The sequence below is a fragment of the Arabidopsis thaliana genome (assembly GCF_000001735.4).
Source record: "Arabidopsis thaliana chromosome 1 sequence".
Lineage (NCBI taxonomy): Eukaryota > Viridiplantae > Streptophyta > Magnoliopsida > Brassicales > Brassicaceae > Arabidopsis > Arabidopsis thaliana.
The window spans coordinates 2,070,514-2,092,715 of NC_003070.9; the positions used below are offsets into that span (position 1 = coordinate 2,070,514).

General features: G+C 39.4%; 8 protein-coding genes and 3 long non-coding RNA genes across 18 annotated transcripts; 6 read left to right on the forward strand and 5 right to left on the reverse strand.

Annotated features, from left to right (window-relative positions):
- Positions 1-223: 223 nt before the first annotated feature.
- Positions 224-2,861, forward strand: MUG3 (MuDR family transposase; the record flags this gene model as incomplete). Its single annotated transcript, NM_001331665.1, has 2 exons — positions 224-380; positions 589-2,861. The coding sequence occupies exon 2, from the start codon at positions 681-683 to the stop codon at positions 2,859-2,861; it is 2,181 nt and encodes a 726-aa protein (NP_001323055.1). The 5' UTR covers positions 224-380; positions 589-680.
- Positions 2,466-5,992, forward strand: AT1G06750 (P-loop containing nucleoside triphosphate hydrolases superfamily protein; the record flags this gene model as incomplete). Of its 3 annotated transcripts, NM_100552.4 has the most annotated exons (10): positions 2,466-2,857; positions 3,260-3,378; positions 3,455-3,640; positions 3,734-3,957; positions 4,042-4,103; positions 4,209-4,430; positions 4,545-4,665; positions 4,755-5,077; positions 5,167-5,311; positions 5,571-5,955. In NM_100552.4, the coding sequence occupies exons 2-10, from the start codon at positions 3,369-3,371 to the stop codon at positions 5,835-5,837; spliced, it is 1,560 nt and encodes a 519-aa protein (NP_172160.4). In that variant the 5' UTR covers positions 2,466-2,857; positions 3,260-3,368. The 3 variants fall into 3 exon arrangements, with proteins under 3 accessions (NP_172160.4, NP_001184924.1, NP_001321412.1); NM_001197995.1 differs by lacking the exon at positions 2,466-2,857 and having other exon boundaries at positions 3,188-3,399; positions 5,571-5,992; NM_001331666.1 differs by lacking the exon at positions 2,466-2,857 and having other exon boundaries at positions 3,191-3,378; positions 5,571-5,837.
- AT1G06760 (winged-helix DNA-binding transcription factor family protein) lies at positions 5,991-7,254 on the reverse strand. The gene is made up of 2 exons (NM_100553.3): positions 6,903-7,254; positions 5,991-6,797 (listed from the first exon to the last, which is right to left on the reverse strand). The coding sequence occupies exons 1-2, from the start codon at positions 7,101-7,103 to the stop codon at positions 6,174-6,176; spliced, it is 825 nt and encodes a 274-aa protein (NP_172161.1). The 5' UTR covers positions 7,104-7,254; the 3' UTR covers positions 5,991-6,173.
- Positions 6,002-6,485, forward strand: AT1G04503. Its single transcript, NR_138728.1, has one exon. It is a non-coding gene; the product is annotated as an other RNA (long non-coding RNA).
- A 1,112-nt stretch (positions 7,255-8,366) lies between the features above and the next one.
- Positions 8,367-11,584, reverse strand: DRIP1 (DREB2A-interacting protein 1). Of its 3 annotated transcripts, NM_100554.5 has the most exons (7): positions 11,089-11,584; positions 10,594-10,693; positions 9,957-10,281; positions 9,364-9,794; positions 9,204-9,254; positions 8,999-9,071; positions 8,383-8,888 (listed from the first exon to the last, which is right to left on the reverse strand). In NM_100554.5, the coding sequence occupies exons 1-7, from the start codon at positions 11,192-11,194 to the stop codon at positions 8,709-8,711; spliced, it is 1,266 nt and encodes a 421-aa protein (NP_172162.3). In that variant the 5' UTR covers positions 11,195-11,584; the 3' UTR covers positions 8,383-8,708. The 3 variants fall into 3 exon arrangements, with proteins under 3 accessions (NP_973775.1, NP_172162.3, NP_001321540.1); NM_202046.2 differs by having other exon boundaries at positions 8,367-8,888; positions 10,594-11,471; NM_001331667.1 differs by having other exon boundaries at positions 8,398-9,071; positions 11,089-11,477.
- Positions 11,585-12,797: 1,213 nt separating this feature from the next.
- GAUT6 (galacturonosyltransferase 6) lies at positions 12,798-16,628 on the forward strand. 2 transcript variants are annotated; one of them, NM_001197996.1, is made up of 9 exons: positions 12,798-13,326; positions 13,478-13,512; positions 13,673-13,714; positions 13,805-13,886; positions 13,974-14,044; positions 14,295-14,566; positions 14,712-15,069; positions 15,203-15,724; positions 16,065-16,618. In NM_001197996.1, exons 1-9 carry the CDS (start codon positions 13,176-13,178, stop codon positions 16,338-16,340), a joined length of 1,809 nt encoding a protein of 602 aa, NP_001184925.1. In that variant the 5' UTR covers positions 12,798-13,175; the 3' UTR covers positions 16,341-16,618. The 2 variants fall into 2 exon arrangements, with proteins under 2 accessions (NP_001184925.1, NP_563771.1); NM_100555.3 differs by having other exon boundaries at positions 12,843-13,287; positions 16,065-16,628.
- Positions 16,629-16,668: 40 nt separating this feature from the next.
- Positions 16,669-19,273, forward strand: AT1G06790 (RNA polymerase Rpb7 N-terminal domain-containing protein). Of its 2 annotated transcripts, NM_100556.5 has the most exons (8): positions 16,669-16,851; positions 17,130-17,242; positions 17,346-17,441; positions 17,789-17,876; positions 18,048-18,132; positions 18,253-18,322; positions 18,407-18,496; positions 18,700-18,934. In NM_100556.5, exons 2-8 carry the CDS (start codon positions 17,132-17,134, stop codon positions 18,772-18,774), a joined length of 615 nt encoding a protein of 204 aa, NP_172164.1. In that variant the 5' UTR covers positions 16,669-16,851; positions 17,130-17,131; the 3' UTR covers positions 18,775-18,934. The 2 variants fall into 2 exon arrangements, with proteins under 2 accessions (NP_172164.1, NP_973776.1); NM_202047.1 differs by having other exon boundaries at positions 16,719-16,851; positions 18,407-19,273.
- Positions 18,475-18,722, reverse strand: AT1G04507. The gene has a single exon (NR_138729.1). It is a non-coding gene; the product is annotated as an other RNA (long non-coding RNA).
- On the reverse strand, positions 18,904-21,173 carry PLA-I{gamma}1 (alpha/beta-Hydrolases superfamily protein). Of its 2 annotated transcripts, NM_179272.2 has the most exons (2): positions 19,633-21,173; positions 18,904-19,274 (listed from the first exon to the last, which is right to left on the reverse strand). In NM_179272.2, exons 1-2 carry the CDS (start codon positions 20,928-20,930, stop codon positions 19,025-19,027), a joined length of 1,548 nt encoding a protein of 515 aa, NP_849603.1. In that variant the 5' UTR covers positions 20,931-21,173; the 3' UTR covers positions 18,904-19,024. The 2 variants fall into 2 exon arrangements, with proteins under 2 accessions (NP_849603.1, NP_563772.1); NM_100557.2 differs by lacking the exon at positions 18,904-19,274 and having other exon boundaries at positions 19,343-21,173.
- On the forward strand, positions 19,252-20,352 carry AT1G04513. Its single transcript, NR_138730.1, has one exon. It is a non-coding gene; the product is annotated as an other RNA (long non-coding RNA).
- Positions 21,174-21,224: 51 nt separating the features above from the next.
- Positions 21,225-22,026, reverse strand: AT1G06810 (endonuclease/glycosyl hydrolase; the record flags this gene model as incomplete). Its single annotated transcript, NM_100558.3, has 3 exons — positions 21,880-22,026; positions 21,417-21,796; positions 21,225-21,317 (listed from the first exon to the last, which is right to left on the reverse strand). The coding sequence occupies exons 1-3, from the start codon at positions 22,013-22,015 to the stop codon at positions 21,225-21,227; spliced, it is 609 nt and encodes a 202-aa protein (NP_172166.2). The 5' UTR covers positions 22,016-22,026.
- Positions 22,027-22,202: the final 176 nt, after the last annotated feature.

A 22,202-nucleotide genomic window follows, 5' to 3' on the forward strand; every position in this document is an offset into this window, starting at 1 on the left:
TAGACGCGTTGAAGTCATTAACACTAATTAGTAAATCATGGATTGGGCCAATGTGACCTCGAATAAAGTAAATAAATCTTAGGCGTTTATACCAATGAGATGCTATTTCCAACTTAAGCGACGGATATGAAATGACCAACATACCCTTAAAACACCTAACAAGGTTACAGAGTTACCTTTTTAACCTGATGATATCAATCCTGTCGCCTCTTCTTCTCCTTTGTCGAGAATAATATTTTTCTCCTTGAAACAGTTAAACCCTACACTCAATTTCTTACCCGCCAAATTCCTTCTCTTTCAATGTGCGATTCCCTTTAATTGTGTACTCGTTTCTTTAATTGAGTTTCAATGGATTTAGAGTCTTCTCAAATTTTTCTATTGTAAGTTTCAAAATCCTCCTTTTTTTTTGTTTGTTTGCTTTTCTGCAATTTGCTTCTGTTCTCTGTTTCTTATATTCGAAAGCATTGGATTTTGGGCTTGTTTGTATTCTGCTGAATGTGCTTGCATGATCAAGTTGGTAAATTTTCGAATTGGGTTTGTTTTTGATGATGTTTTGTCTCCTCCATGCATTGTCTTTTATGTTGACAGGTAATTTTCTAAAGGACACAGCAAGAAGTGAGTTTCAGGATCTTCTGTAATAATCTGATTAGATTCTGCAGTGTTTTCTTTTAGTTATTAGAATGGCAAACGACGAGCTTGTGAAGTCTGAGAACCGTGATATCTCGTTTAGACAAGATCATTTCACGGGTAGTCGACACAACTATGAACTCTTCGTTGGTCATGACTACAATTCCGCCTTCGAACAACTTCTCGATATCAACCTCCAGATTGGTGCCTCCTGTAACGGAAATGAGCTCTGGAACAACCTCCAGGACCACAGAGGGATCGATGAAACGAAAGAAGTGGCATGTTTAGATGTTAACCAAAATGACGGCTATCGCTCCTTTCCTGATAATGATGACTCTGAGATTGATAAATCAACTGTTATTGAAGCCACGGGCGCTATCCATAAGGTAGAGTCTCAAGATACCGATGATAAATTAGAGTTGGAGATGAGTCAAAGCACCGAGTTTTCTCAGAAATCAGTCATGCCTTCTCCTAGCTCTCAATGCTGGTCCATGTCCGGTGCTGGTACTGACCATGAAATGGTCGTTGGTATGGAATTTTCTGATGCCTATGCTTGTAGGAGAGCGATTAAAAATGCAGCAATTTCTCTGCGTTTTGAGATGCGAACGATTAAATCTGACAAGACTCGCTTCACAGCAAAGTGCAACAGCAAGGGTTGCCCATGGAGGATTCACTGCGCCAAAGTTTCTAATGCTCCAACTTTTACGATAAGGACTATTCACGGGAGTCATACTTGTGGTGGGATTTCGCATCTTGGTCATCAGCAAGCTTCAGTCCAGTGGGTTGCTGATGTTGTTGCTGAAAAGCTGAAAGAAAATCCTCATTTCAAACCAAAGGAGATACTAGAGGAGATTTATCGAGTTCATGGTATTTCACTGTCCTACAAGCAGGCATGGAGGGGGAAAGAGCGCATAATGGCTACTCTTCGCGGGTCTACTCTTCGTGGGTCATTTGAAGAAGAATATCGCCTTCTTCCCCAATACTGTGATGAAATCAGAAGGTCTAATCCTGGGAGCGTCGCTGTGGTTCATGTGAATCCCATTGATGGGTGCTTTCAACACTTGTTTATTTCTTTCCAAGCATCAATCTCTGGTTTTTTAAATGCTTGCCGGCCTCTTATTGCACTGGACAGTACAGTTTTAAAGAGCAAATATCCAGGGACGTTGCTGCTTGCCACTGGATTTGATGGAGATGGAGCTGTGTTTCCTTTGGCATTCGCTATTGTTAACGAAGAGAACGATGACAACTGGCATCGGTTTCTCTCCGAGCTTCGTAAGATTCTAGATGAGAATATGCCAAAGCTTACCATATTGTCCAGCGGAGAGAGACCCGTTGTTGATGGGGTAGAGGCTAATTTCCCAGCAGCATTTCATGGCTTTTGTCTCCATTATCTCACAGAACGATTCCAAAGAGAATTCCAAAGCTCTGTTCTTGTAGACCTTTTTTGGGAGGCTGCGCATTGTCTCACAGTTCTCGAGTTCAAATCAAAAATCAACAAGATCGAGCAGATATCCCCGGAAGCTTCGTTATGGATCCAAAACAAGTCTCCTGCTCGATGGGCATCATCATACTTTGAAGGAACAAGGTTTGGACAATTAACTGCAAATGTTATTACCGAGTCACTCAGCAATTGGGTTGAAGATACCTCAGGTCTTCCTATAATCCAAACGATGGAGTGTATCCACCGCCATTTGATAAATATGTTGAAAGAACGCCGTGAAACAAGCTTGCATTGGTCTAATGTGCTTGTTCCTTCTGCTGAGAAACAAATGCTTGCTGCTATAGAACAATCTCGTGCTCACCGAGTTTACAGAGCAAACGAAGCAGAATTTGAAGTCATGACTTGTGAAGGAAACGTCGTTGTAAATATCGAAAACTGTTCTTGTTTATGCGGCCGGTGGCAGGTTTATGGTTTGCCCTGTAGCCACGCCGTTGGAGCTCTCTTGTCTTGCGAAGAGGACGTTTATAGATACACAGAGAGTTGTTTCACAGTGGAGAATTACAGAAGAGCTTATGCAGAAACTCTAGAGCCAATATCAGACAAAGTTCAGTGGAAAGAAAATGATTCAGAGAGAGACAGTGAAAATGTAATAAAAACACCAAAGGCTATGAAAGGTGCTCCGAGGAAGAGGAGAGTAAGGGCAGAGGATCGTGACCGTGTGAGGCGTGTGGTTCATTGTGGTCGGTGTAATCAGACAGGCCATTTCAGAACAACTTGCACTGCTCCTATGTAATGTAACAGTTGTACTATTTGTGGGGTTTCTTAGGTTTTTAGGATATTTTTTGGTAGAGGATTTGCTCTCAGTAGTTAGAAATTATAATTTACTATGGTTTTAGGTTAATGTAACATGCTACTTCCTTTTACATCTTTTTCGACATGAACTTGATCAATTTTTATTTGACCAATTTCTCAATGAACTACGGAAAAAATCATTGGGTCGAATCTGATAATCTTTTACTTGATTTTGGACACCTAAAATATGGTACTTGGTTTTGCATACAGTTTTGTTGAATATTTGAGGGGATCTCTGCCTATAAATAGAGTTTTCCAAGACCAATTGATCTCCTCAGCTATTTTTAGTACCAAATTGGATGGTGGTAAAGAAATCAGATTCCTTAATCTTCGCCACAGATTACGGAAAATGAAAACACAATGAAGACTCAAGAAACAACAACAATGGCGACGAAGAACAATCTGAGTTTCAACAAAACACACACCATTCACTAATCAATCCATCGTCATGCAGAGAGGTGAAGTTTTTGATATTACAGGTTTTGAAGAAGAAGAAAAAAATCTTATTCCTGATTGTGTTGTTGTTTTTGACAGAATATTCAGGCAACAGAACTTCGACATACTCTCAGATATTGGTGGTGTCATCGATAGGTTTAATGATAGCAGCCGCAGTGCATTACCGTCTGCGGAGGCTACGTGACACCAAAATCATCCCTCGTCTCAAATCATCTCACAAACACAAAGGCCATGAGAAACTCGAGAGATTCTCTCATTACGTCGGTAAAATATATAAACACATTATCCTCCATGAGCAAGGAATGCCTTGTACCAAAAGTTAACGCTTTTTTTCCTGATTTGGGACATGAAACGTAGCAAGGCAAATGGGATTCAAGGACAGAAGAGAGTGTCCAAATCTCTGCAAGTTAGCAGCAGAATACATAAGTAAATCTGAATGTTGTGAAGAAGACATTTACAGCTTTTTCTCTGAAGAACCTGATGCTGATACCCTCTTCATTAAGCTTGTTGAGGAGTTTGAAAGATGCATTCTCAGCTACTTTGCGTTTCACTGGAGCCACGCCGATCTCATGATTACTCAGGTTTGTGTGAAAAGAAAAAAACCTTTCTCTTATTACAACACATTGTAGACCAAAGCACTCAATGTCATAATATATGAATCTCAGGTACTGAGCGCTGATGCTGAGCCAAAGAGGAAGCTGAAACAAATTGTGATGGCAGCTACAAGGTAATGAACAAAAGAAACAGAAACAGGATTTATTTTGTATTAGAAAGCCGTGTGTTCTGTTTTAGTGATTGACGAATAATTGATTTTGTGTGTATATGTATCTAGGGAGCTGAGGATTAAGAGGGTGACTAAGAACTTAAAAGTGGCAAGAGTGTTCAACACTTTGGTAGAGGAAATGAGAGCAATGGGGCTCGCGTCTGTGGATGACTCGCAGTGCACAGAAGTTATGGCACCAGTGGCTCACAAAGACAGAAGTCCAGTGCTACTCCTTATGGGTGGTGGGATGGGTGCAGGGAAAAGCACTGTGCTTAAGGACATACTCAAAGAGTAAATAAAGATCTCATTATATAATTATCACTTCTACTATACATATAGAGAAACGTATATATCTATGTAGCTGAAGCAAAGAAGCTAACCAAATGGTTTTCACTATGGAAGCAGAGCATTCTGGGCAGGAGCAGACTCTGTGGTGATTGAAGCTGATGCTTTCAAAGAGTCTGATGTCATTTACAGAGCCTTAAGCTCTCGTGGCCATGTCGATATGATCCAGACAGCTGAATTGGTAAGCCATCCACAAACATCTTCAAGAACCTGTCGGAGTCATGAAAATGTTGATTCTGAGGTTTGAAATTGTTTTGTGAGAATATATAGGTTCATCAGTCATCAACAGATGCAGCTTCATCCCTGCTAGTGACGGCTCTGAACGAAGGAAGGGATGTGATAATGGATGGGACACTCTCTTGGGTACCTTTTGTGGTGCAGACAATAACAATGGCGAGGAACGTACACCGACACCATTACAGAATGGGAGCTGGATACAAGGTTGGTGATGATGGAGTTATAACAGAGAACTATTGGGAACGAATTGGTGAAAGGCAACAGATTCAAGAGGATGGTCGTAGGAGAAAACCGTATAGAATAGAACTAGTTGGAGTTGTGTGCGATGCGTATTTAGCAGTTATAAGAGGCATTAGGTGAGTACAAAGCACCATCTTATCTTTCAATCTATCTTTCAAGTTTGTCTCTTATTAACTTAAAAGAGTGTTTTTGGCTGAGATTGTAGGAGAGCTATCATGTGCAGAAGAGCAGTTAGGGTGAGATCACAGCTGAGATCTCACAAACGGTTTGCGGAAGCATTTCCTACATATTGCAGCCTTGTCGACAATGCTAGGCTCTACTGCACTAACGCGCTGGAAGGCTCTCCAAAGGTTAGTTTTGAAATTGGAACCGATAAACTTATACTTTAACTCAATGCAACAAAGAACTTAACCGATTTGAACAAGAGAAATTTCAAACTCTCGACCAATGCCTAAGCCAAGATCCTAGACCAACTTAGAAAGCCCCAACTCACCCCTAGGCTAGTTATAGTTCTCCTGCACTAAGAGTTAACAAGAACATCTTATCAATGGTGCATAGATAATAGTAGATAAGAAAAATACTAATAGGTGAAGTGTGATTGTGAAACAGCTGATAGGTTGGAAAGAAAAGGAAAAGACATTGCTAGTAGATACAGAAGAGATAGATTGTTTGAAGCGAGTAGGAGGGTTAAACGAGAACGCAGGCTCCATTTACGAGCTCTATAGACAACCCAACCCTGCTTGTGAAGCAGGTTCAATCTGGAAAGACATTGTTCTTTCACCTTCAAGGTTTAGCATTCAACAGGAACTCAAATATTCCATTCAGAAAGTTGAAAAAAGATCTAAACAACATCTCATCAACAACACCAAAAGCTGAAAATGGTAAACATAGAAAACAAGGGCAGAGTTGACAAGGAAGAACAGAAACTTGTTCATTGTATAACTTCAATGTTGTAAAAGTTTGTTGATTGTATAATAACATCCATGTTTACTATAACTCAACAAGAACAGCACTAGCCTGACACAAATTAGCTGCAAAGAAACTCGAGTTTGCTTCATTGATGAAATCTATATATGATTTAAGGGGTAGTCCAAAGGAACTGTGAATAACAAGAACACTGAAAGAAGAAAAGCAAACAAAGTCGCATAAAGATGATTGAATTATACAAGTCTAAACTATCGTTAACCATTCTTCTACCTACAAACCCTAACTTCACTTCTTAACCCTAGAAGAAGCCCTCTTTGCTGGAGACTTAACCGTCTTTGGCTTCACAACCTTCTTAACCGGAGTCTTCTTCTTTGTGGCCACCGTAGCAACTTTCTTCGTGGCAGCAACAGCTTTCTTAGCCGGAGATGTAACCTTGGCCGTTTTGGCTGCCTTGGCTGGTCTAGCCTTAGCCTTGGGCTTCGCATCAACAGCTTTCCTCTTAGTTGCAGCAGCAGTGGCACGAGGAACGGGCTTAGCCTTAGCCTTCGCGGTCACTTTCTTAGCAGCAGCAGTCTTAGGTTTAACGGCGATTGTTTTCTTAGCCTTGGAAGCCGCAGCGACCTTTCTCTTCGCCTTGGTAACCGCCACAGTCGCCGGTTTCTTCTTCGCAGGAGCAGATTTCTCCGCTGCCGCCTTAGGGGATGATGCTTTAGCCGACGCCGATGGGAGTTTAAACGAGGCTTTGACCTTCACAAGCTTCCCAGAAGCAACGAGTCTCTTCAGATTGAGAAGCAACAGCTTTCTGAATGTTGGAGGAAGCTCCTTACGCTTCTCCTCGATGAACTTCTGAATCGCGTATTGGCTAGATCCAGTTCTCTCTTTCAACGTAACAATCGCATCCTTAATCATCTGAAATCGCATCAACAAAGAACACAAAAATCAATTTCTAAATTCCAAAATCAGAATCCGGCTTAATAAGAAACACGAATAAACGAAATCGAATCTCATTTTTACCTCTTCGTAAGTAGGATGAGATGAAACAGTTCTCTTCTTCGGAGCGGCAGCAACAGTCTTCTTCTCCTTCACTTCCTTAACATTCTTCGTCTTTCGTCCTTTCGCTGCAGGCTTCTTCTCAACGGCCGCATCCGTCACCGGCGCATCCGCAGCGGTGTTTCCTTCGATCGTAGCAGCGTTCTCTATTTCCACCTCTGACATCGTCTTCTGAACTTAAGATCGGAAAATTTGATTGCAAGAAAGCGTAAATGTAATTTCGAAAGTGATTATGAGGATTGTGAAGAGGATCATTGGAAACGTCCGATTTATATAGTTAGATGTGTATTAGACGGCAATTCATATCTGGCTTCTGATTGGTTAAAACAATGACTACGCGGATCGCTACTCTTTTCTCAGGTTTGAATATTAATCGTTGGATCAAATTTTATCGACGGCAGAGAAAGAAGGAGTGTAGATGGTGGGATGAGTAAGTTAGTGGATGTGGATTAGATGCTTTGGTCATATTTGTTGTGCTTTTAGACTCGATTCATTTGACCATAACTCGTGATATACTCGATGAAATTCGTTTTTGTTTTTTGCATTGTGTAGAAAATTCTGTGAGGGTTCGTTTGATTATCTAAACGTGAAAAATGGATTATTTTGTAATGAGATATTCGGTTATGAAGCAAGATATGTCAAAACTATTGTTTTTCTTGCTAGTATTACAGTATATTTGGTTTTTCGAATAATGCTAAAGAGAATTTCGATGAAAATTATGTTAATATGAAACTTGACTAATCAAGGAGTGAACCGAACCAATAAACGTGGGATTTCAATTACTTTTTGATCCAAAATCATTTGAATGAATACTACCTAAGATGACCATCCTCTAGAATATGTTGCACACTACTTGTTGATGTGTCATGTGTCTATGTTAAAAAGAGTCCGGATTATTCATAGATTGTGATTTACTAGTTTAAGTATGTAATCAACCAATTTTAATTGATATTAAAACACATGTATAACTTTCCTTTAGTTATGATGCATAGATTACGTTTCTTAAGAGCAACACATGTACAAGGTCATCCGAGAGGCAATCTAGTCTAGGTGCAATCTCTTCAATGATTTTTTTTTGTTTTCTTTTGGATATCGTTAAGCATCATGGCTATATGTAAAGCATGAATTAAAAAGAATCTGTTAAATTGCATACTCGTAACATTTTTTGAACATCATAACAATTTGTTATATAAATATGTTACTCATATTAAGCATGATGGTTGTCACCACATAGTGGTACTCACGATAACACAAAATAGTGATAATGAACTTCATTCGTCTTTTGTCAGATAAGTTTTATGTAGTTAATTTGGTAGTTTTCTACCTCCATATAGGTCATCACAGTTCTACTACATTCGTCATCCACAGTCAACACTTGAACAGTAATTCTTGAAAACCTTAGTTTCCATAGAAATGATGTAGTACCCAAATAAATGCATATAAATCAATCTAAAACATCTTAAACTACAACATTTGATTAGAAAGTGACAACAATGTTACATGCAAGTCCAGAGAGGACACATAGTAGAAGAAGAAGAAAGAAAAGGGAAACAAATTTTGTATTTTCTTGCACAGAAAAGCGACTCATGAGTGTATATTTCGTCTATAGAAAAAAATATTAATACTAATTTCACAACACATTCGACTGCTCCTGTAGTTCTAGTAATGTTCTCTCTTGTAATGCTTTGAGAGATTCCATAAACCGAAAAGAAAAGATTACCCTGTCTCCACAGAATCTTCTTCTGCAACAACATGAGTCTTTAAAGTCCTTTACATGTTGCACTCTGGTAGCTTCCGAGCATAGACAAGAACCATCGTAAAATCCTTTGCAGAAGAACCTACCAATGCAGCAAACCGTTGGTGGTTTGAACTTTTCTGGAGCCATAGATCCACTAAATTGTAAAGCGTCAGCGTTGGGATCACCGCTTCTCCCATACACTTTATCTCTATCTGAACATAAACCATAAGTATGTCCATTTTTTATCAACCAAACATATAAGTTCCATTATATTCAAACGTTCTATCCTTTCTCGTGCCATAGTGCATATAAAGACCCTTACCTCATTTTCACTCTCGAGATCTAGCTTCCTCATGAGGTACTTTTGGATGAAAGAAACTGTTGTATTTCCATCCCTATCACAGAATGAGACATTGGATTATCTTCCCCAACAAAAGAATTCCTCATAACAGAAAAATGAGGGACTATGTAAGATGCAGCGACAACACAGGATATATAAAACAAAGAATACCTAAACTGTAACCTACCTTATTCTCAAAAAATTTGCTGGAATTTGAGGTAAAGAAGTTCCTCCTTCCCTGTAACCAGTAAGCCCTTGTCAATATACCAAGAGAAGAGAAACAAAATGAAGAAAGAGAGAAAGATCATGAAAGGAAATAGTTTCAGATATGAGAGCAAAAATCTCACTGATCATTGGACGCCACAAGTGAGAACCAAACGGGACCATTTCTCCTCTCCTGTTTTGCACTTGACTCATCTGGTTGTGGCAAATTCCTTGAATCGCCTAAAGTGGTGGCAGACCTTTTGCGTTGAGTTGTACGCATTCTTTTAGGAGTAACAGTTTCTGATGTTGTAGGATCACCATTATTACTCTTGTCATCCTCACGTTTACATTTTCTCTTTTTATTCTTAGTTTTGGTTTTACTCCCTTGAAATTGATTGCGAGATACATTCGCGTGCTCAGATTTTGAACCTGACCCTTGAGAAGCAGAAGACTTCAAGGGCTTTGTCCCATTTGCCACTTCAACCAGAAAGTTCAAAGGTTTCCAATCCATTTTGGAATCCCAGGGTTCATCACCATCCTTGTTTTCTTTATTGGAGATGGACTCTTTACATGACTGCAAAAAACAAAATAACTCAAATGAATGTGAGACCAATAACAGTATCAAATATTTTTACTGAATATTTACTTTTGAAGTGTACCAAACAAAAATAAATATGTAACCAAATCATGTCAAATATGAAGTCATTACGAGAAAATAGAGTAGTTCAGTGATCACCTTCTTTGACTGTCTTTTATTCTGAGTGAATTTGTTAAGAGTGTCGGGTGAGCTTGTGCTCTCCAGAAGCTCATCCCCAGAAGATTCTTCCTTCTTCACAGTTCTCTCAGCCAAAGAACCATTACGTAACTCTTTTCTTGTAGGTGCTTTAGTTCTTCTTCTCGTTGTTCCAGCTTGTGCTGACACCATAGGTGTGCTCACAACCAAAGAAGATATAGATCTCTCCTTCCTCTTTCCTGGTAAGGACACAATTCCAGGAGCTTTCACTTTTCTTCGTTTTAGAGCAAAGATTTTGGCCCTCAAGTCTTGCAAATTGTGGTCAGGCCTAAAACCATGCACACAAGTGGCTCCCATCAGTACAATAACGAGTAAGAAAAAGGAAAGTACAAAAGAGATCTATTTAGATTCTCCTACAACATCCTATAAATGGTCTCTCTCTCATAAAAACCATTGTGCTACGTGTATTAAATGAACAAGATTCCAGAGATTGTGTTATAGCAGTTCATTTCACCAACAAGAAAAGCAATTGGATTGAGTCCACAAATTAGATGAACAAGGAGCAAAGAAATTTAACCAAACTAAACCATATTTTGATGAGAACTGGTAGAGTCTGAAATACAGAACACGAATAGCTTACCTCAGCTTCTCCAATGGGGTGCTACCGAGGTCGATATTGCATACGGGACAAGTCTCTATCTCATCCTCCGTGATCTTCTCATAGATGCATTTCCTACAAACTGCGTACGAAAGTAATCTAAAAAGTTATTCCATTCCAGTAGATAGCAACTAACAACATGACTTATAATAAATGTGAGCAAATTTCATACTTGGTATAAGAAAAAACTCAAATTGAATTGCATACAAGTAAGAAGCTGAAACCCACAAGGAAACTATACATGAAAATGCTGAATCAACTATCACTAGAAAGACGAAGAAGGAGAGATTGAAGCAGTCAAAATTGCATATTCTTTTTGGTCAACAAAAACTATTCATTGACCCACTTTTCAATTGTATCGATTATAGGACGAGACGAAGAAGACAGAGCTATAATATAATCATCCAAATTGAGAAGAAATCAAAGCCAATGTCAGCGAATTTCGAAACATTTGGTGGGTTAAAAAGAGGAACTGACATGTGTGGAGGCACTCGGAGATAGTGGTGGCGTCACGGAGGATATTGTCGCAGATAGAGCAGCTTAAGCATGCCCTCATCGTCTCCTTCTTCACCTTAATCATCATCTTTCTCTTTATCTGTTGGGCTTAATCACTCACAACGTGCTATCCCCAAAACTGCATGTGGACGAAAACGGCGAAGAAGTGTCGTTTCTTTCGCTCGGTCGCTGGTGATCTGAAGAATAAATGTTATGGTGCGAGAGAGATGGAAGAAGAATTGACGTACGATTCGGACAAGAAGTGGCCGTCGTCGTCTATTAAAATTTAAGAGACGCGATGTGTCACTTCTTTTTATTTTATTGGAACAAGGGTTTCTCTTTTTATCTTTGTGTTCTGTCTTAAGAGCTCTCTCGTCGACAAGAAAACGAGCGCTCAAAGACGTTTTTTTTTGGGTCAAAATCTTTGTGTTACTTTAATTAGGAAAACTAGGTCAAACATTCTTTATTTTGGTTAATCTAATTAGGAAAGAAGAGTTTTGTAAAAAAAAAAAGTTGAACGACATAAATTTCTTTTCAACTTTTTGGGTGAGAAATTGTTATTTGCTATCCTAATATTTTGAAAAGTAAATGATGGTGAACTCTTCATATTATAATCAGATGATGGTAAAAATGATTTGTATAACTATAATAATGGATTTCGTTTACATTAATCAATGAATATGGAACATTCGAATCAACGACCAAATGTAACGATTCGTCATTCGTATAATGGGGTACGAGATAACATCAGATAAGAGGTTTTGTTCCAAAGGGCCTGTAGAAGGCTTATGTACCCATTCGCTAATCGAAGCATGAAGGCTAATAAGGTTTCAAACTTTCAATATTGACACCTCGATTTTTAGTAGCATACAGATGAATGGTGATTAGGAAAAACAGAGAAATTTTCATATGTACGTATGTAGTTTTATGTGTCCTATGCTGATTAGTGTTTTAACCGACGTCAAAGTTAAGATTTTCGGCAACAATTTGATGATACACTAGCTAGCGATTTTGATCATTCAAAGCTTTGCGCATATTAAGTATCTTTATATGATACTGTCATGATTTATTAAACCGAGTGTTATGTACTCCATAATCTACCTCCACCATTTTACACATAATAAATGAAAAGACCCGTCGTTCCAATAGCGAATTAAGCAAATTGCCAACAACTTCATTAAATAAAGAAAAAACCCAAAATGTAATCTTACTTGGCTCAAAAAAAAAAAAGCATCCATAGTCAACGTTAACACCCATTTGACTTAGTTAAACATTTTTCGTTAACCAGTTAACATTTTTGTTGAAAAATAATGAACAGAATCGGCAAAAGTCATTTTTCGTTACAATTCTATTTATGCCATAATTTTTTTTGGCCGACATGCTAGATATCTTTTTCATAATAATAGGCTAATCATCCATTGATATGAGACTGAAGTTCCTTTCTTGTCTTCTAAGAGGAGGGAGGAAAAACTTTATCCACGTGTCTTCGTCTGACTGGTGATTGATAAAATTTGCAAAGAAGACTGATCACATTAAATTACTTACAGCTTCATCAACGGCATAATCACATGTCTTCACATGTACACCTGCCCGCACCTGATCCGCATCACTGCTTCCTTTCACCCTAATAACATTTGACATGTCAACACGAACACCCAAAAAACTATATACTATAAAGTTATAAACAAATTAATTCGTTCGACCAATAACATTAATTTAATTTTATAGAGACCTAACACAAATTAAACAATGATTATTTCTGTTAATTAAATATATATAAGTGAGCACAATCCCCCGATGATGCATGAAGAAGCTCTGAATCTAAAACTCCTCTCTCCGACCCCAAATCCAGAAATTCAAGCGAGGAATAGAATCTCCCACTAGAGAAAAGCAATCCCAGAAACCCTAAGTTCTTCACGTTTCGTTCTTTTGCTTGTTGATCAAGCAGGATATCTCCGAGATTTGTGAGTCTCTTGCTACTTCTTCCTGGAGAACGATTCAGGGTTTGATGTGATAAGAATAGTCATCGAGGAAGATAGATTTGGGGATTTTTTTTTATTTGTAGATTCATGAAACAAATTCGTCGATGGCAGAGGATTTTGATCCTCGCTCTGCTATCGATATCTGTATTCGCTCCGCTTATTTTCGTATCGAATCGGCTTAAGAGCATCACTCCCGTTGGTCAGTTTCGTCTCCTCTCCTTCTTATTTTCATTTCATTGTACTTGACGATCGTGTGGAAATGCTTGATTGCTTTGATTTTAGATTGATTCACATGAAATTCGCTTGCTTTTGTTAGAAGTTGTCTTGGTCTTGGGATTTTTTCATCTGACATTTGTTTTGATTTTCCATTGCCGATTGTCTTCTTGCAGGTCGTAGAGAATTTATTGAAGAGTTATCCAAAATTGTATGTGTTCCTTAGTCTTCAATCTCTGGATTCATCTGTTTTCAGCATGCTGTTGATTTTGTGCCAAGTTTTCAGATCTCAGTCTTGTTTTATCATTCTCTTTATGCTTTATATTTCTCGAGCAATACACTGTTGTTGACATGCTACCATTATTCTGCAGAGATTCACGACAAATGACCTTAGACTTAGCGCTATTGAACATGTAAGTTGGAAGTTACAGGTTCCTCTAGGTCATCTCCTTAAAACCTTTTGACCATGCGTTTTGTTGAAGTTTTTTCTCTCTGTGATTTAGGAGGATGGAGAAGGCTTGAAGGGGCCAAGGCTCATTCTCTTCAAGGATGGGGAGTTTAATTCGTCTGCTGAAAGTGATGGTGGTGGGATCATATTTTCAATCTTGCTTTGATTTGCTCTGATGTCATTAACTCCTCAGATTTTTTATCTGTCGTAATCATGGGTTGTAGGTAATACTTACAAAAACAGGGAAGAACAAGTGATTGTTTCACAGAAGATGACAGTTAGCTCTGATGAAAAGGTGTGTATATATAAATACAACTGATTTGAAGATAACATGAACTTGATCAGTCCAGCTGATATAAAGTAACATGAACTTGATGATTGCTCAGGGTATGGAATAACTCCGATATTGAATCCTAGAATCAGATTACAAGTCATTGCGGTCCATGTTGATTAGTTTATCTAAGGAATAGAAAAGCCAAGTTTCACTTTCCATCAAATTATTAGATGTTTCATGATTACAATTTATTGGGTTTTTTTTGTGTCAGGGTCAAATTCTACCAACAGTCAACCAACTTGCTAATAAAACGGATTTCAAGCCCCCTTTATCTAAGGGTGAAAAGAACACAAGGGTTCAGCCCGACAGAGCAACAGATGTGAAAACGAAGGAGATCAGAGACAAAATTATTCAAGCTAAAGCCTACCTGAATTTCGCTCCACCTGGAAGTAACTCTCAAGTTGTGAAGGAGTTGAGAGGTCGGCTGAAAGAGCTGGAACGGTCTGTTGGTGATGCAACAAAGGACAAGGACTTATCAAAGGGGTAAGCACAACTGCTTGATTCAAAAGGAGAACATACCATAATTGCATTCAGAAATTTGCTGTTACAACTACAACCTTTTAGTGCCAAAAGTCGTGCTGTTTAAGAATATTATTTTAGTAACCTCTGACATGATTGTTTCTTTCAGCGCTCTCCGCAGGGTGAAGCCCATGGAAAATGTGTTATATAAGGCTAGTCGTGTCTTTAACAATTGCCCTGCCATCGCTACCAAACTCCGTGCCATGAATTATAACACAGAAGAACAAGTTCAGGCGCAGAAAAATCAAGCAGCGTATCTAATGCAGCTTGCAGCAAGGACCACCCCAAAAGGGCTTCACTGTCTCTCAATGCGGCTGACATCAGAATACTTTTCACTGGATCCTGAAAAAAGGCAGATGCCTAACCAGCAAAATTATTTTGACGCTAATTTCAATCATTATGTTGTCTTCTCTGACAATGTTTTGGCTTCTTCAGTCGTTGTTAACTCTACGATATCTTCATCAAAGGTATCATGCATTTCTTATACAAATTTCTACTTGGTTATCATTATATGTTATACCTAATTTTAGAGTGTCTTACACTATATCTTCTCATTTACTTCCGCCACTTATTAATGTGGCTTCTGATTGCTGTTTGCAGGAGCCAGAAAGAATAGTCTTCCATGTCGTGACTGATTCACTTAATTACCCAGCAATCTCAATGTGGTTTCTGCTAAACATTCAAAGTAAAGCTACTATCCAAATCCTAAACATTGATGATATGGATGTCCTGCCTAGAGATTATGATCAATTACTGATGAAGCAAAACTCTAATGACCCAAGATTCATTTCTACACTCAATCACGCACGCTTCTATCTCCCGGATATATTCCCGGGTTTGAACAAGATGGTACTCTTGGACCATGATGTAGTTGTTCAAAGAGATTTAAGTAGACTGTGGAGCATTGATATGAAAGGAAAGGTGGTTGGAGCTGTAGAGACTTGTCTTGAAGGTGAATCTTCATTTCGATCAATGAGCACATTTATTAATTTCTCAGACACATGGGTCGCTGGGAAATTTAGTCCTAGAGCTTGCACATGGGCTTTCGGGATGAATCTAATTGATCTCGAAGAATGGAGAATACGGAAGTTGACTTCTACATACATAAAATACTTCAACCTGGTACGCTATATACACACACACACTCTACTGCACTTGCTCTCCCTATGGAAATAACACTGTAGCCATATTCAAAGTTTTCAAATGGGTTCTTAGATTTGTTGATTCGTCATTATATATGAAAAAGATTGTAATAATTATTAGGTTTTAGGTTGGCTATATCGAGGATGAAAGGTTTTGAATTTAGAACACAAATAACATTGCTGTAACTAGCAAAGAACATAAGCAAGCTAGTGCTAAAGATCATCTCCTAGAAGAAGAATGGTTACAAGCAACAACATATCTTGTCTATGTAATGGGCGTAAACCTAACAATGGTTTTGGGGAATTTGTTTTTTTGGCAGGGAACAAAGAGACCATTGTGGAAAGCTGGGAGCTTACCAATAGGTTGGTTGACTTTCTATAGGCAAACATTAGCATTGGACAAGAGATGGCATGTGATGGGGTTAGGTCGCGAATCAGGAGTCAAAGCGGTTGACATCGAACAAGCGGCAGTTATACACTACGATGGGGTCATGAAGCCGTGGTTGGACATTGGAAAAGAGAATTACAAACGTTACTGGAACATACACGTCCCTTACCATCACACCTACTTGCAACAGTGCAATCTTCAAGCTTGATACGAAAAAAAAAAAAAAAAAATCTGGCAACTTAGGTTCAGTTTCAGATTCTTTTTGTTAAACAAGCTACTCAAGCATGATATCAATGTTATGATTAGCTTCATTCTTTATCCCACATCAGTGTATATCTTGGTTCTTCTTTTTTCACACTTTTCATCAGAGCTTAATATTACTTAGACTATAGTGACAGGCTGACAGCAACAGATTGTTGTCATACCTTGGACTTGGCCCAATTTCCTTTTTTGGCCCACCGGTATGAATAAAAAGAGTGCGGTTTTCAGTTCGGTTCGGTTTATAAGCGTAACGATGACAAACCGATCGGTTTGTTTTAATTCTTGACTTTAATAACTAAACCCTAAATCGTTCTTCTTCTTCCGCATCTTCCTCACTCGATTAGTAGGTTCTCTCTTCTTCCAATCTATTCCCAACTTCTCACTTTTCCGTCTAATCGTTGTCTTCATCACCATCTCTCCGAGTTCCCTTCGAGACCATCTTATCTTCAATGGTTTAGGTATTGCCCGATTTTAGATAGTTTTGTTCTCTCGTATAGTTATGACAATGGCAGATTTTTGTACGCTCTGCACATGCTTAATCTTGAGGATTGGGCTATTATTACGTACTATGATTTAATGAATTTTAGATTTGAATTTTGGAACTTTTGATGATATGCATGTTAATGACCAAGAATGCTCCGAATTTGTCTGATTCGTTATTCGAATTCTACTTCTTTGATTGTTTGTTTCCAATTTTCCATGCATCTGACTTGTGAATTTTGAACAAAATTTTCAGAAATGTTTTATCTTAGCGAGCTAGAACATTCACTAAGAGTGCCTCCGCATCTACTTAATCTCCCTCTCGAAGATGCCATTAAGTCAGTGCTTCAAAATGTGTTCTTGGACAAGGTTTGCTCATTGCCCTTTTTCTTTCACTTTTATGGTATCCATTGTTTGCTTATTTATATACACACCTGGCTAATTTTATCAAAGTGGATTTTTGCTATGAAAGGTTTTAGCTGATTTGGGGCTTTGTGTATCTATTTACGACATTAAATCAGTAGAAGGAGGGTTTGTGTTACCCGGTGATGGTGCTGCGACCTATAAGGTATATCCAAATTGCTGATCTTTTCTCATCTCTATTCTTTTATCAGTTGAACATGGTTTTTTATATCAATTTTATGGCCTCCCAATGTCACTGTTAGTGGCATCATTGTTGACCTATCACCGTGTATTGCACACTTTCTGCACTGTATTGAGTTACATCTTTGTAGACTCATCATTACCGTACTAGAGTTTCAAACCATTCTGAGATTTTGGTTCTTCGGAATCGTTATCTGTTAGTCTAACTTTCACTGTACGGTTTTGGTTAAGAATTTTATTTTCAAAAGTTTTATCTTGCCTTGATTCAATATCTCATGTCGTGTTGTTAATACTTTGTTTGTGTGATTGTAGGTAGGTCTTAGAATTGTTGTGTTCCGTCCATTTGTTGGTGAGGTCATAGCTGCAAAGTTCAAAGAATCTGACGCCAATGGCTTGCGCTGTGAGTACTTTATTATACTGTTCCCTGAAGAATTCCAATGTTGTGCACTGTCTGCATCCTGCTACTCTAGTACATTGTTAGCTTATTAGCTACTTATGAATTGGATTAATACTTTGAAATCATGGATATGGTTAATCATTTACATGCTTACGGTACCTCTATACTTGGCAGTAACACTTGGATTCTTTGACGATATTTATGTGCCTGCTCCACTTATGCCGAAACCCAACCGCTGTGAGCCTGACCCTTATAATAGGTAAGAATATGTGTCCTGCAGTTTATGTAGTACTACCAGCTCTCCAACTATGAGTAGGAGATTGCACCAACATCTTTATATATCATTTGATCACAAAGTATAATGTTTTTTGGTTCACAGGAAGCAAATGATATGGGTGTGGGAATATGGAGAACCGAAAGAAGACTATATTGTTGACGATGCCTGTCAGGTGAATTTTTGGTTCCTGCATGTATCTTTAAGCATAATTATCTGAATGTGGTATGTTTTTATAACGAGGCATTGTAAATGGCAGATCAAGTTTCGAGTAGAGAGCATCAGCTATCCATCAGTTCCAACTGAGCGAGCAGAGGACGCAAAGCCTTTTGCTCCAATGGTGGTCACTGTAAGTTCATTCATCAAACTCATTCTCTGAAACTTTTCCACTTGTATATGCATTATAAACAACGCTAGTTAAGTAAGGTCAGATAAGCCTCCTGATTCCCTCCTCTCTTATAGATACTTAACTTTTATTTTGAGACACCATGATTTTTTGTTTTGGTTTTCCTACGTCGGTCCAGTGGTCAATCAATCTTGTGTACTGCGCAGGGGAATATGGATGATGATGGTTTGGGTCCTGTTTCTTGGTGGGATTCTTATGAACAGGTTGATCAAGAAGAGTGAGTGACCGAAACAGGTGGGATTCTTATGAACAGGTTGATCAAGAAGGGTGAGAGACCGAGACTTAGTCTAGGCATTGTCAGATGAAATTTTAACAGATGATGATCAAGCCAGTTTTGATGAAAACTTAAAATTTATTTTAAACTATGCACGGGTTTTCACTAAGATAGGGACGTTCAATTTTGTTTATCTGTAATGTAAAAAGGCAATGACACAAATTAGGAAGATTAAAAACCAAAAAAAAATCGATAAATTACAAGAGTTGTGATGGATGATGGAGTTGGGTGAGGAGTTGATGTATGTCAGGAGCATGTTGATCATCTGCACGGATGCGATCAGGTTGAATCCAACGGCCGTCAGTGTTCCTCACCATCCCTTTGTTTGCGTCTTGGCGCCAATAAGGAGGGACCATGAAATGGTCTTTCAAAAAATCAGATGCTTTGTTCACTAACGCTGGATCTCTCCCACTTGATAACACAAATCTCTGTCCTTTCCCATGATACCTATGTTTTTTTAAACAATAATCCAGATTCATCAACTCATACTAATACTATTATGCTCTAAACGACAAATTTATTTCCTAGTAGTTTTCGATAATTAAATTCTCTCCAACCTACCCATGAAAGAAAGAAGTGCCACGTAAATCAGATTACTAAATGACCCCATTATTCTCCATTCGGCATTTGATGAGGCAATAATGTTTACCAAATTTTTGAAAATCGTATTAATAAAGAAATGGTGTTGGAAAATGTGGACATTGAGATCTGTCTCCTCAAAGGCTTTTGACTTGTCAAAATATTAGCTGGAAATCTTAAAATTACTTTTTAAAGTAAAAAAGTAATAAAAAGAAGAATGACTGACCCGTCAAGGAGATGGAGGAGAGCTTCCAAGTTATGAGCCGTAGAAAGATCAACGGTGGGCTTAAGGAACGGAGACTTCTGATGATCCAACGGCAGCATTTCTCCCACGTGGCTATAGCACCACGGCAATCCTCCCGCCAATTTCATTAGCGCCTGTGGCGCACGCTCGTTCAGAAACAGTCCCGGCGATTTCGCCACGACGTCGTGCTCGTTCACCACTCTCAACACCTTCACTCCCAATTTCTCAATCCTCTCCTTGAATCGAATGTTCCCAACTCGCGGTCCTCCGTACGTGAACGCCGTCACCGGAATCACTTTTCCTTTCCTCGTTCTGTTCACACCCATCTCCGCCACGTCGTACGCGCTTAGCACCGCCAGCGCACCGCCGAGACTGTGTCCCGTCACGGTGATGCTCAGTTCTTCTCCTTCCTCGTCGCCGTACCTTTCCACCAGCCGCTTCACTTCCGTAAGAACCTGCTCTCGCGCCGAGAATTTGGAGAAATTGCAGGATGTATCTTTGTCCGTGTATAGATCCAGAAACCCGGATTCGGCTTTTACGGCCGGGTCGGGGCATCGGAATCCGTTTCCGGATACCGGTTTGAGGAAATCCTTGAGATCAGCTATCCACTCGAGCCGCGTGACAGTCCCTCTCCAGGCGATGGCAATGTCGCGGCGTCCTAAACGGCAGCGCGTGGCTTCGTTGTCGTCGGATACAGCCACGTAACCCATCCAATTGGCGTTCTTGCTCCACACCTTGGACCATCTCGATTTGGAGAAGAAATTAGGAAGGTTGATGTTCGACGTCGCGTAGAGATAACGCGCCACCTCATAGCCAGAATCGATTATCCCGAGCGAATCGAACAAGTGACGGCGCGTGAATCTGCAGCTCCCGCAGTACCTTGAAAATGGATCGAAATCGAAGGCGTCGTAACAGGCCTGGGCCATTTCTCCGTACCGGATCAGCTCAGATCTCAGAACCGGGTCCATCGGATCCATTAACCCGGCCCAATCATCTTCCCCTTGGATCTTCCGCCACGTGTCTCTCAACCTCTTGGATTCTTTTGCTTCTCCATCCCGTCGGCGAATGTCCTCTGCCGTCGTCAGCCCATAGCTTTCTTGCTCGAGCCTTGTAGATATTGAAGCCTCCTCGTCGGTTCTGGACATAGCCCTCGCCGGCGATGATCTTGCCGGGAAAGTGATCAGAGTAGAGCGTGAAAAGTGTGGTCTGAAGGAAAGAGAGTACTGAGTCCTTTGGTTGGTCGTATGAGGACGAAGGTTGTGGGAGGGAATGGTCGCCATTGTTGAAAGCTCGATGAGTTTCAAAGTCGTAACCAAATTTATTGCACTCTTTTATAATATATAAAGGGACCTATATAAAATAAACAATAATACAATAATGCTCATGATGCATGCGTATAAATCATTTTCAAATGTGTTGAACTTAACGTACAATTGATTGTTTAAATCCATCCCCGTATTTTGGTACAAATTCTAAACGTTTTATTTCTAACAGCCAAAAAATCATGAAAATGGTGGATCATTTGAGAATATTTGGCAGTCACACACATTACGGATTAAAAAGAATTGTTCTCATTATATCATTTTCTTATGTTCTTCTTTACACATATCTCTCTCTTTCAATCTGGAGTTATTGCGATCACCTTTTGGGGTAATACAGCCTCGACGCTGCGAGGAAAAAGACAACACAGGGTCAAATGTAGGCAAAGAAAAGAACAACTGAGAAAGGGAATATAGTTAAACTAGTGGCAAGGATGCTTAGCTTACATTGAGTTCATGTTCTCGAGTAGAGATATGCGTGATAAAATTATCAACGCCTTGACCAGCAATACCTGGACCACAACCAATACGACGGCACACAGAGCAAAGCCAGGAGGCAAGTCCAGGCGTTTCACTGCAGCTATCCTCCTCATCAAGTGGCCCTGGATCAGCTAAAAGAAACTTTTTCCAGAGGGTGGAGGAGGCTTCTCGAGGAGACTCAAGTGGAAACGGGAAAATGGAGTTGTATCTATTTTCACGTCGGCGGCTAATATTAGAATAGAAGCGTGGAGGAATGTACACTGGTGGACGGGATATGACCATCATAGTAGATGGACGTGGATTCAATATACCATGGCCAAGGAAACACGAAACCATGCTTTTACGACCTGTTTCAGAAACTATATACTTAGAGAGACTCTCTTTATCTAATAAAGGGAATAAAAAGGGAATAAGGATGAGAAATGCTTACTGTAGAACTCGTGATAAAGAGAGATTCCAGTGGAAGAAACCGCTTCAAGGATGTCACGAGGGACCTTTGCTAGTGAGCCAACAGCAGTGATGGTGACAGGACCATTGTAGCCTAATTTCCTTAAAATCCGTTTCATACACGGACCAACCCGACGAGCATCATAGTCATCTGGACCGGACACCTCTTCATGTCCCAATACACATATACAGGGGCCAAAGCAATCTCCTTCGTAGGCGGAGGCTCCATCATCATTCACGAATCAAAAACTTTTAACCTTAAAAAAAAATTGGTTGGATCGATCTCGATAATTGACTAGGGTTTCG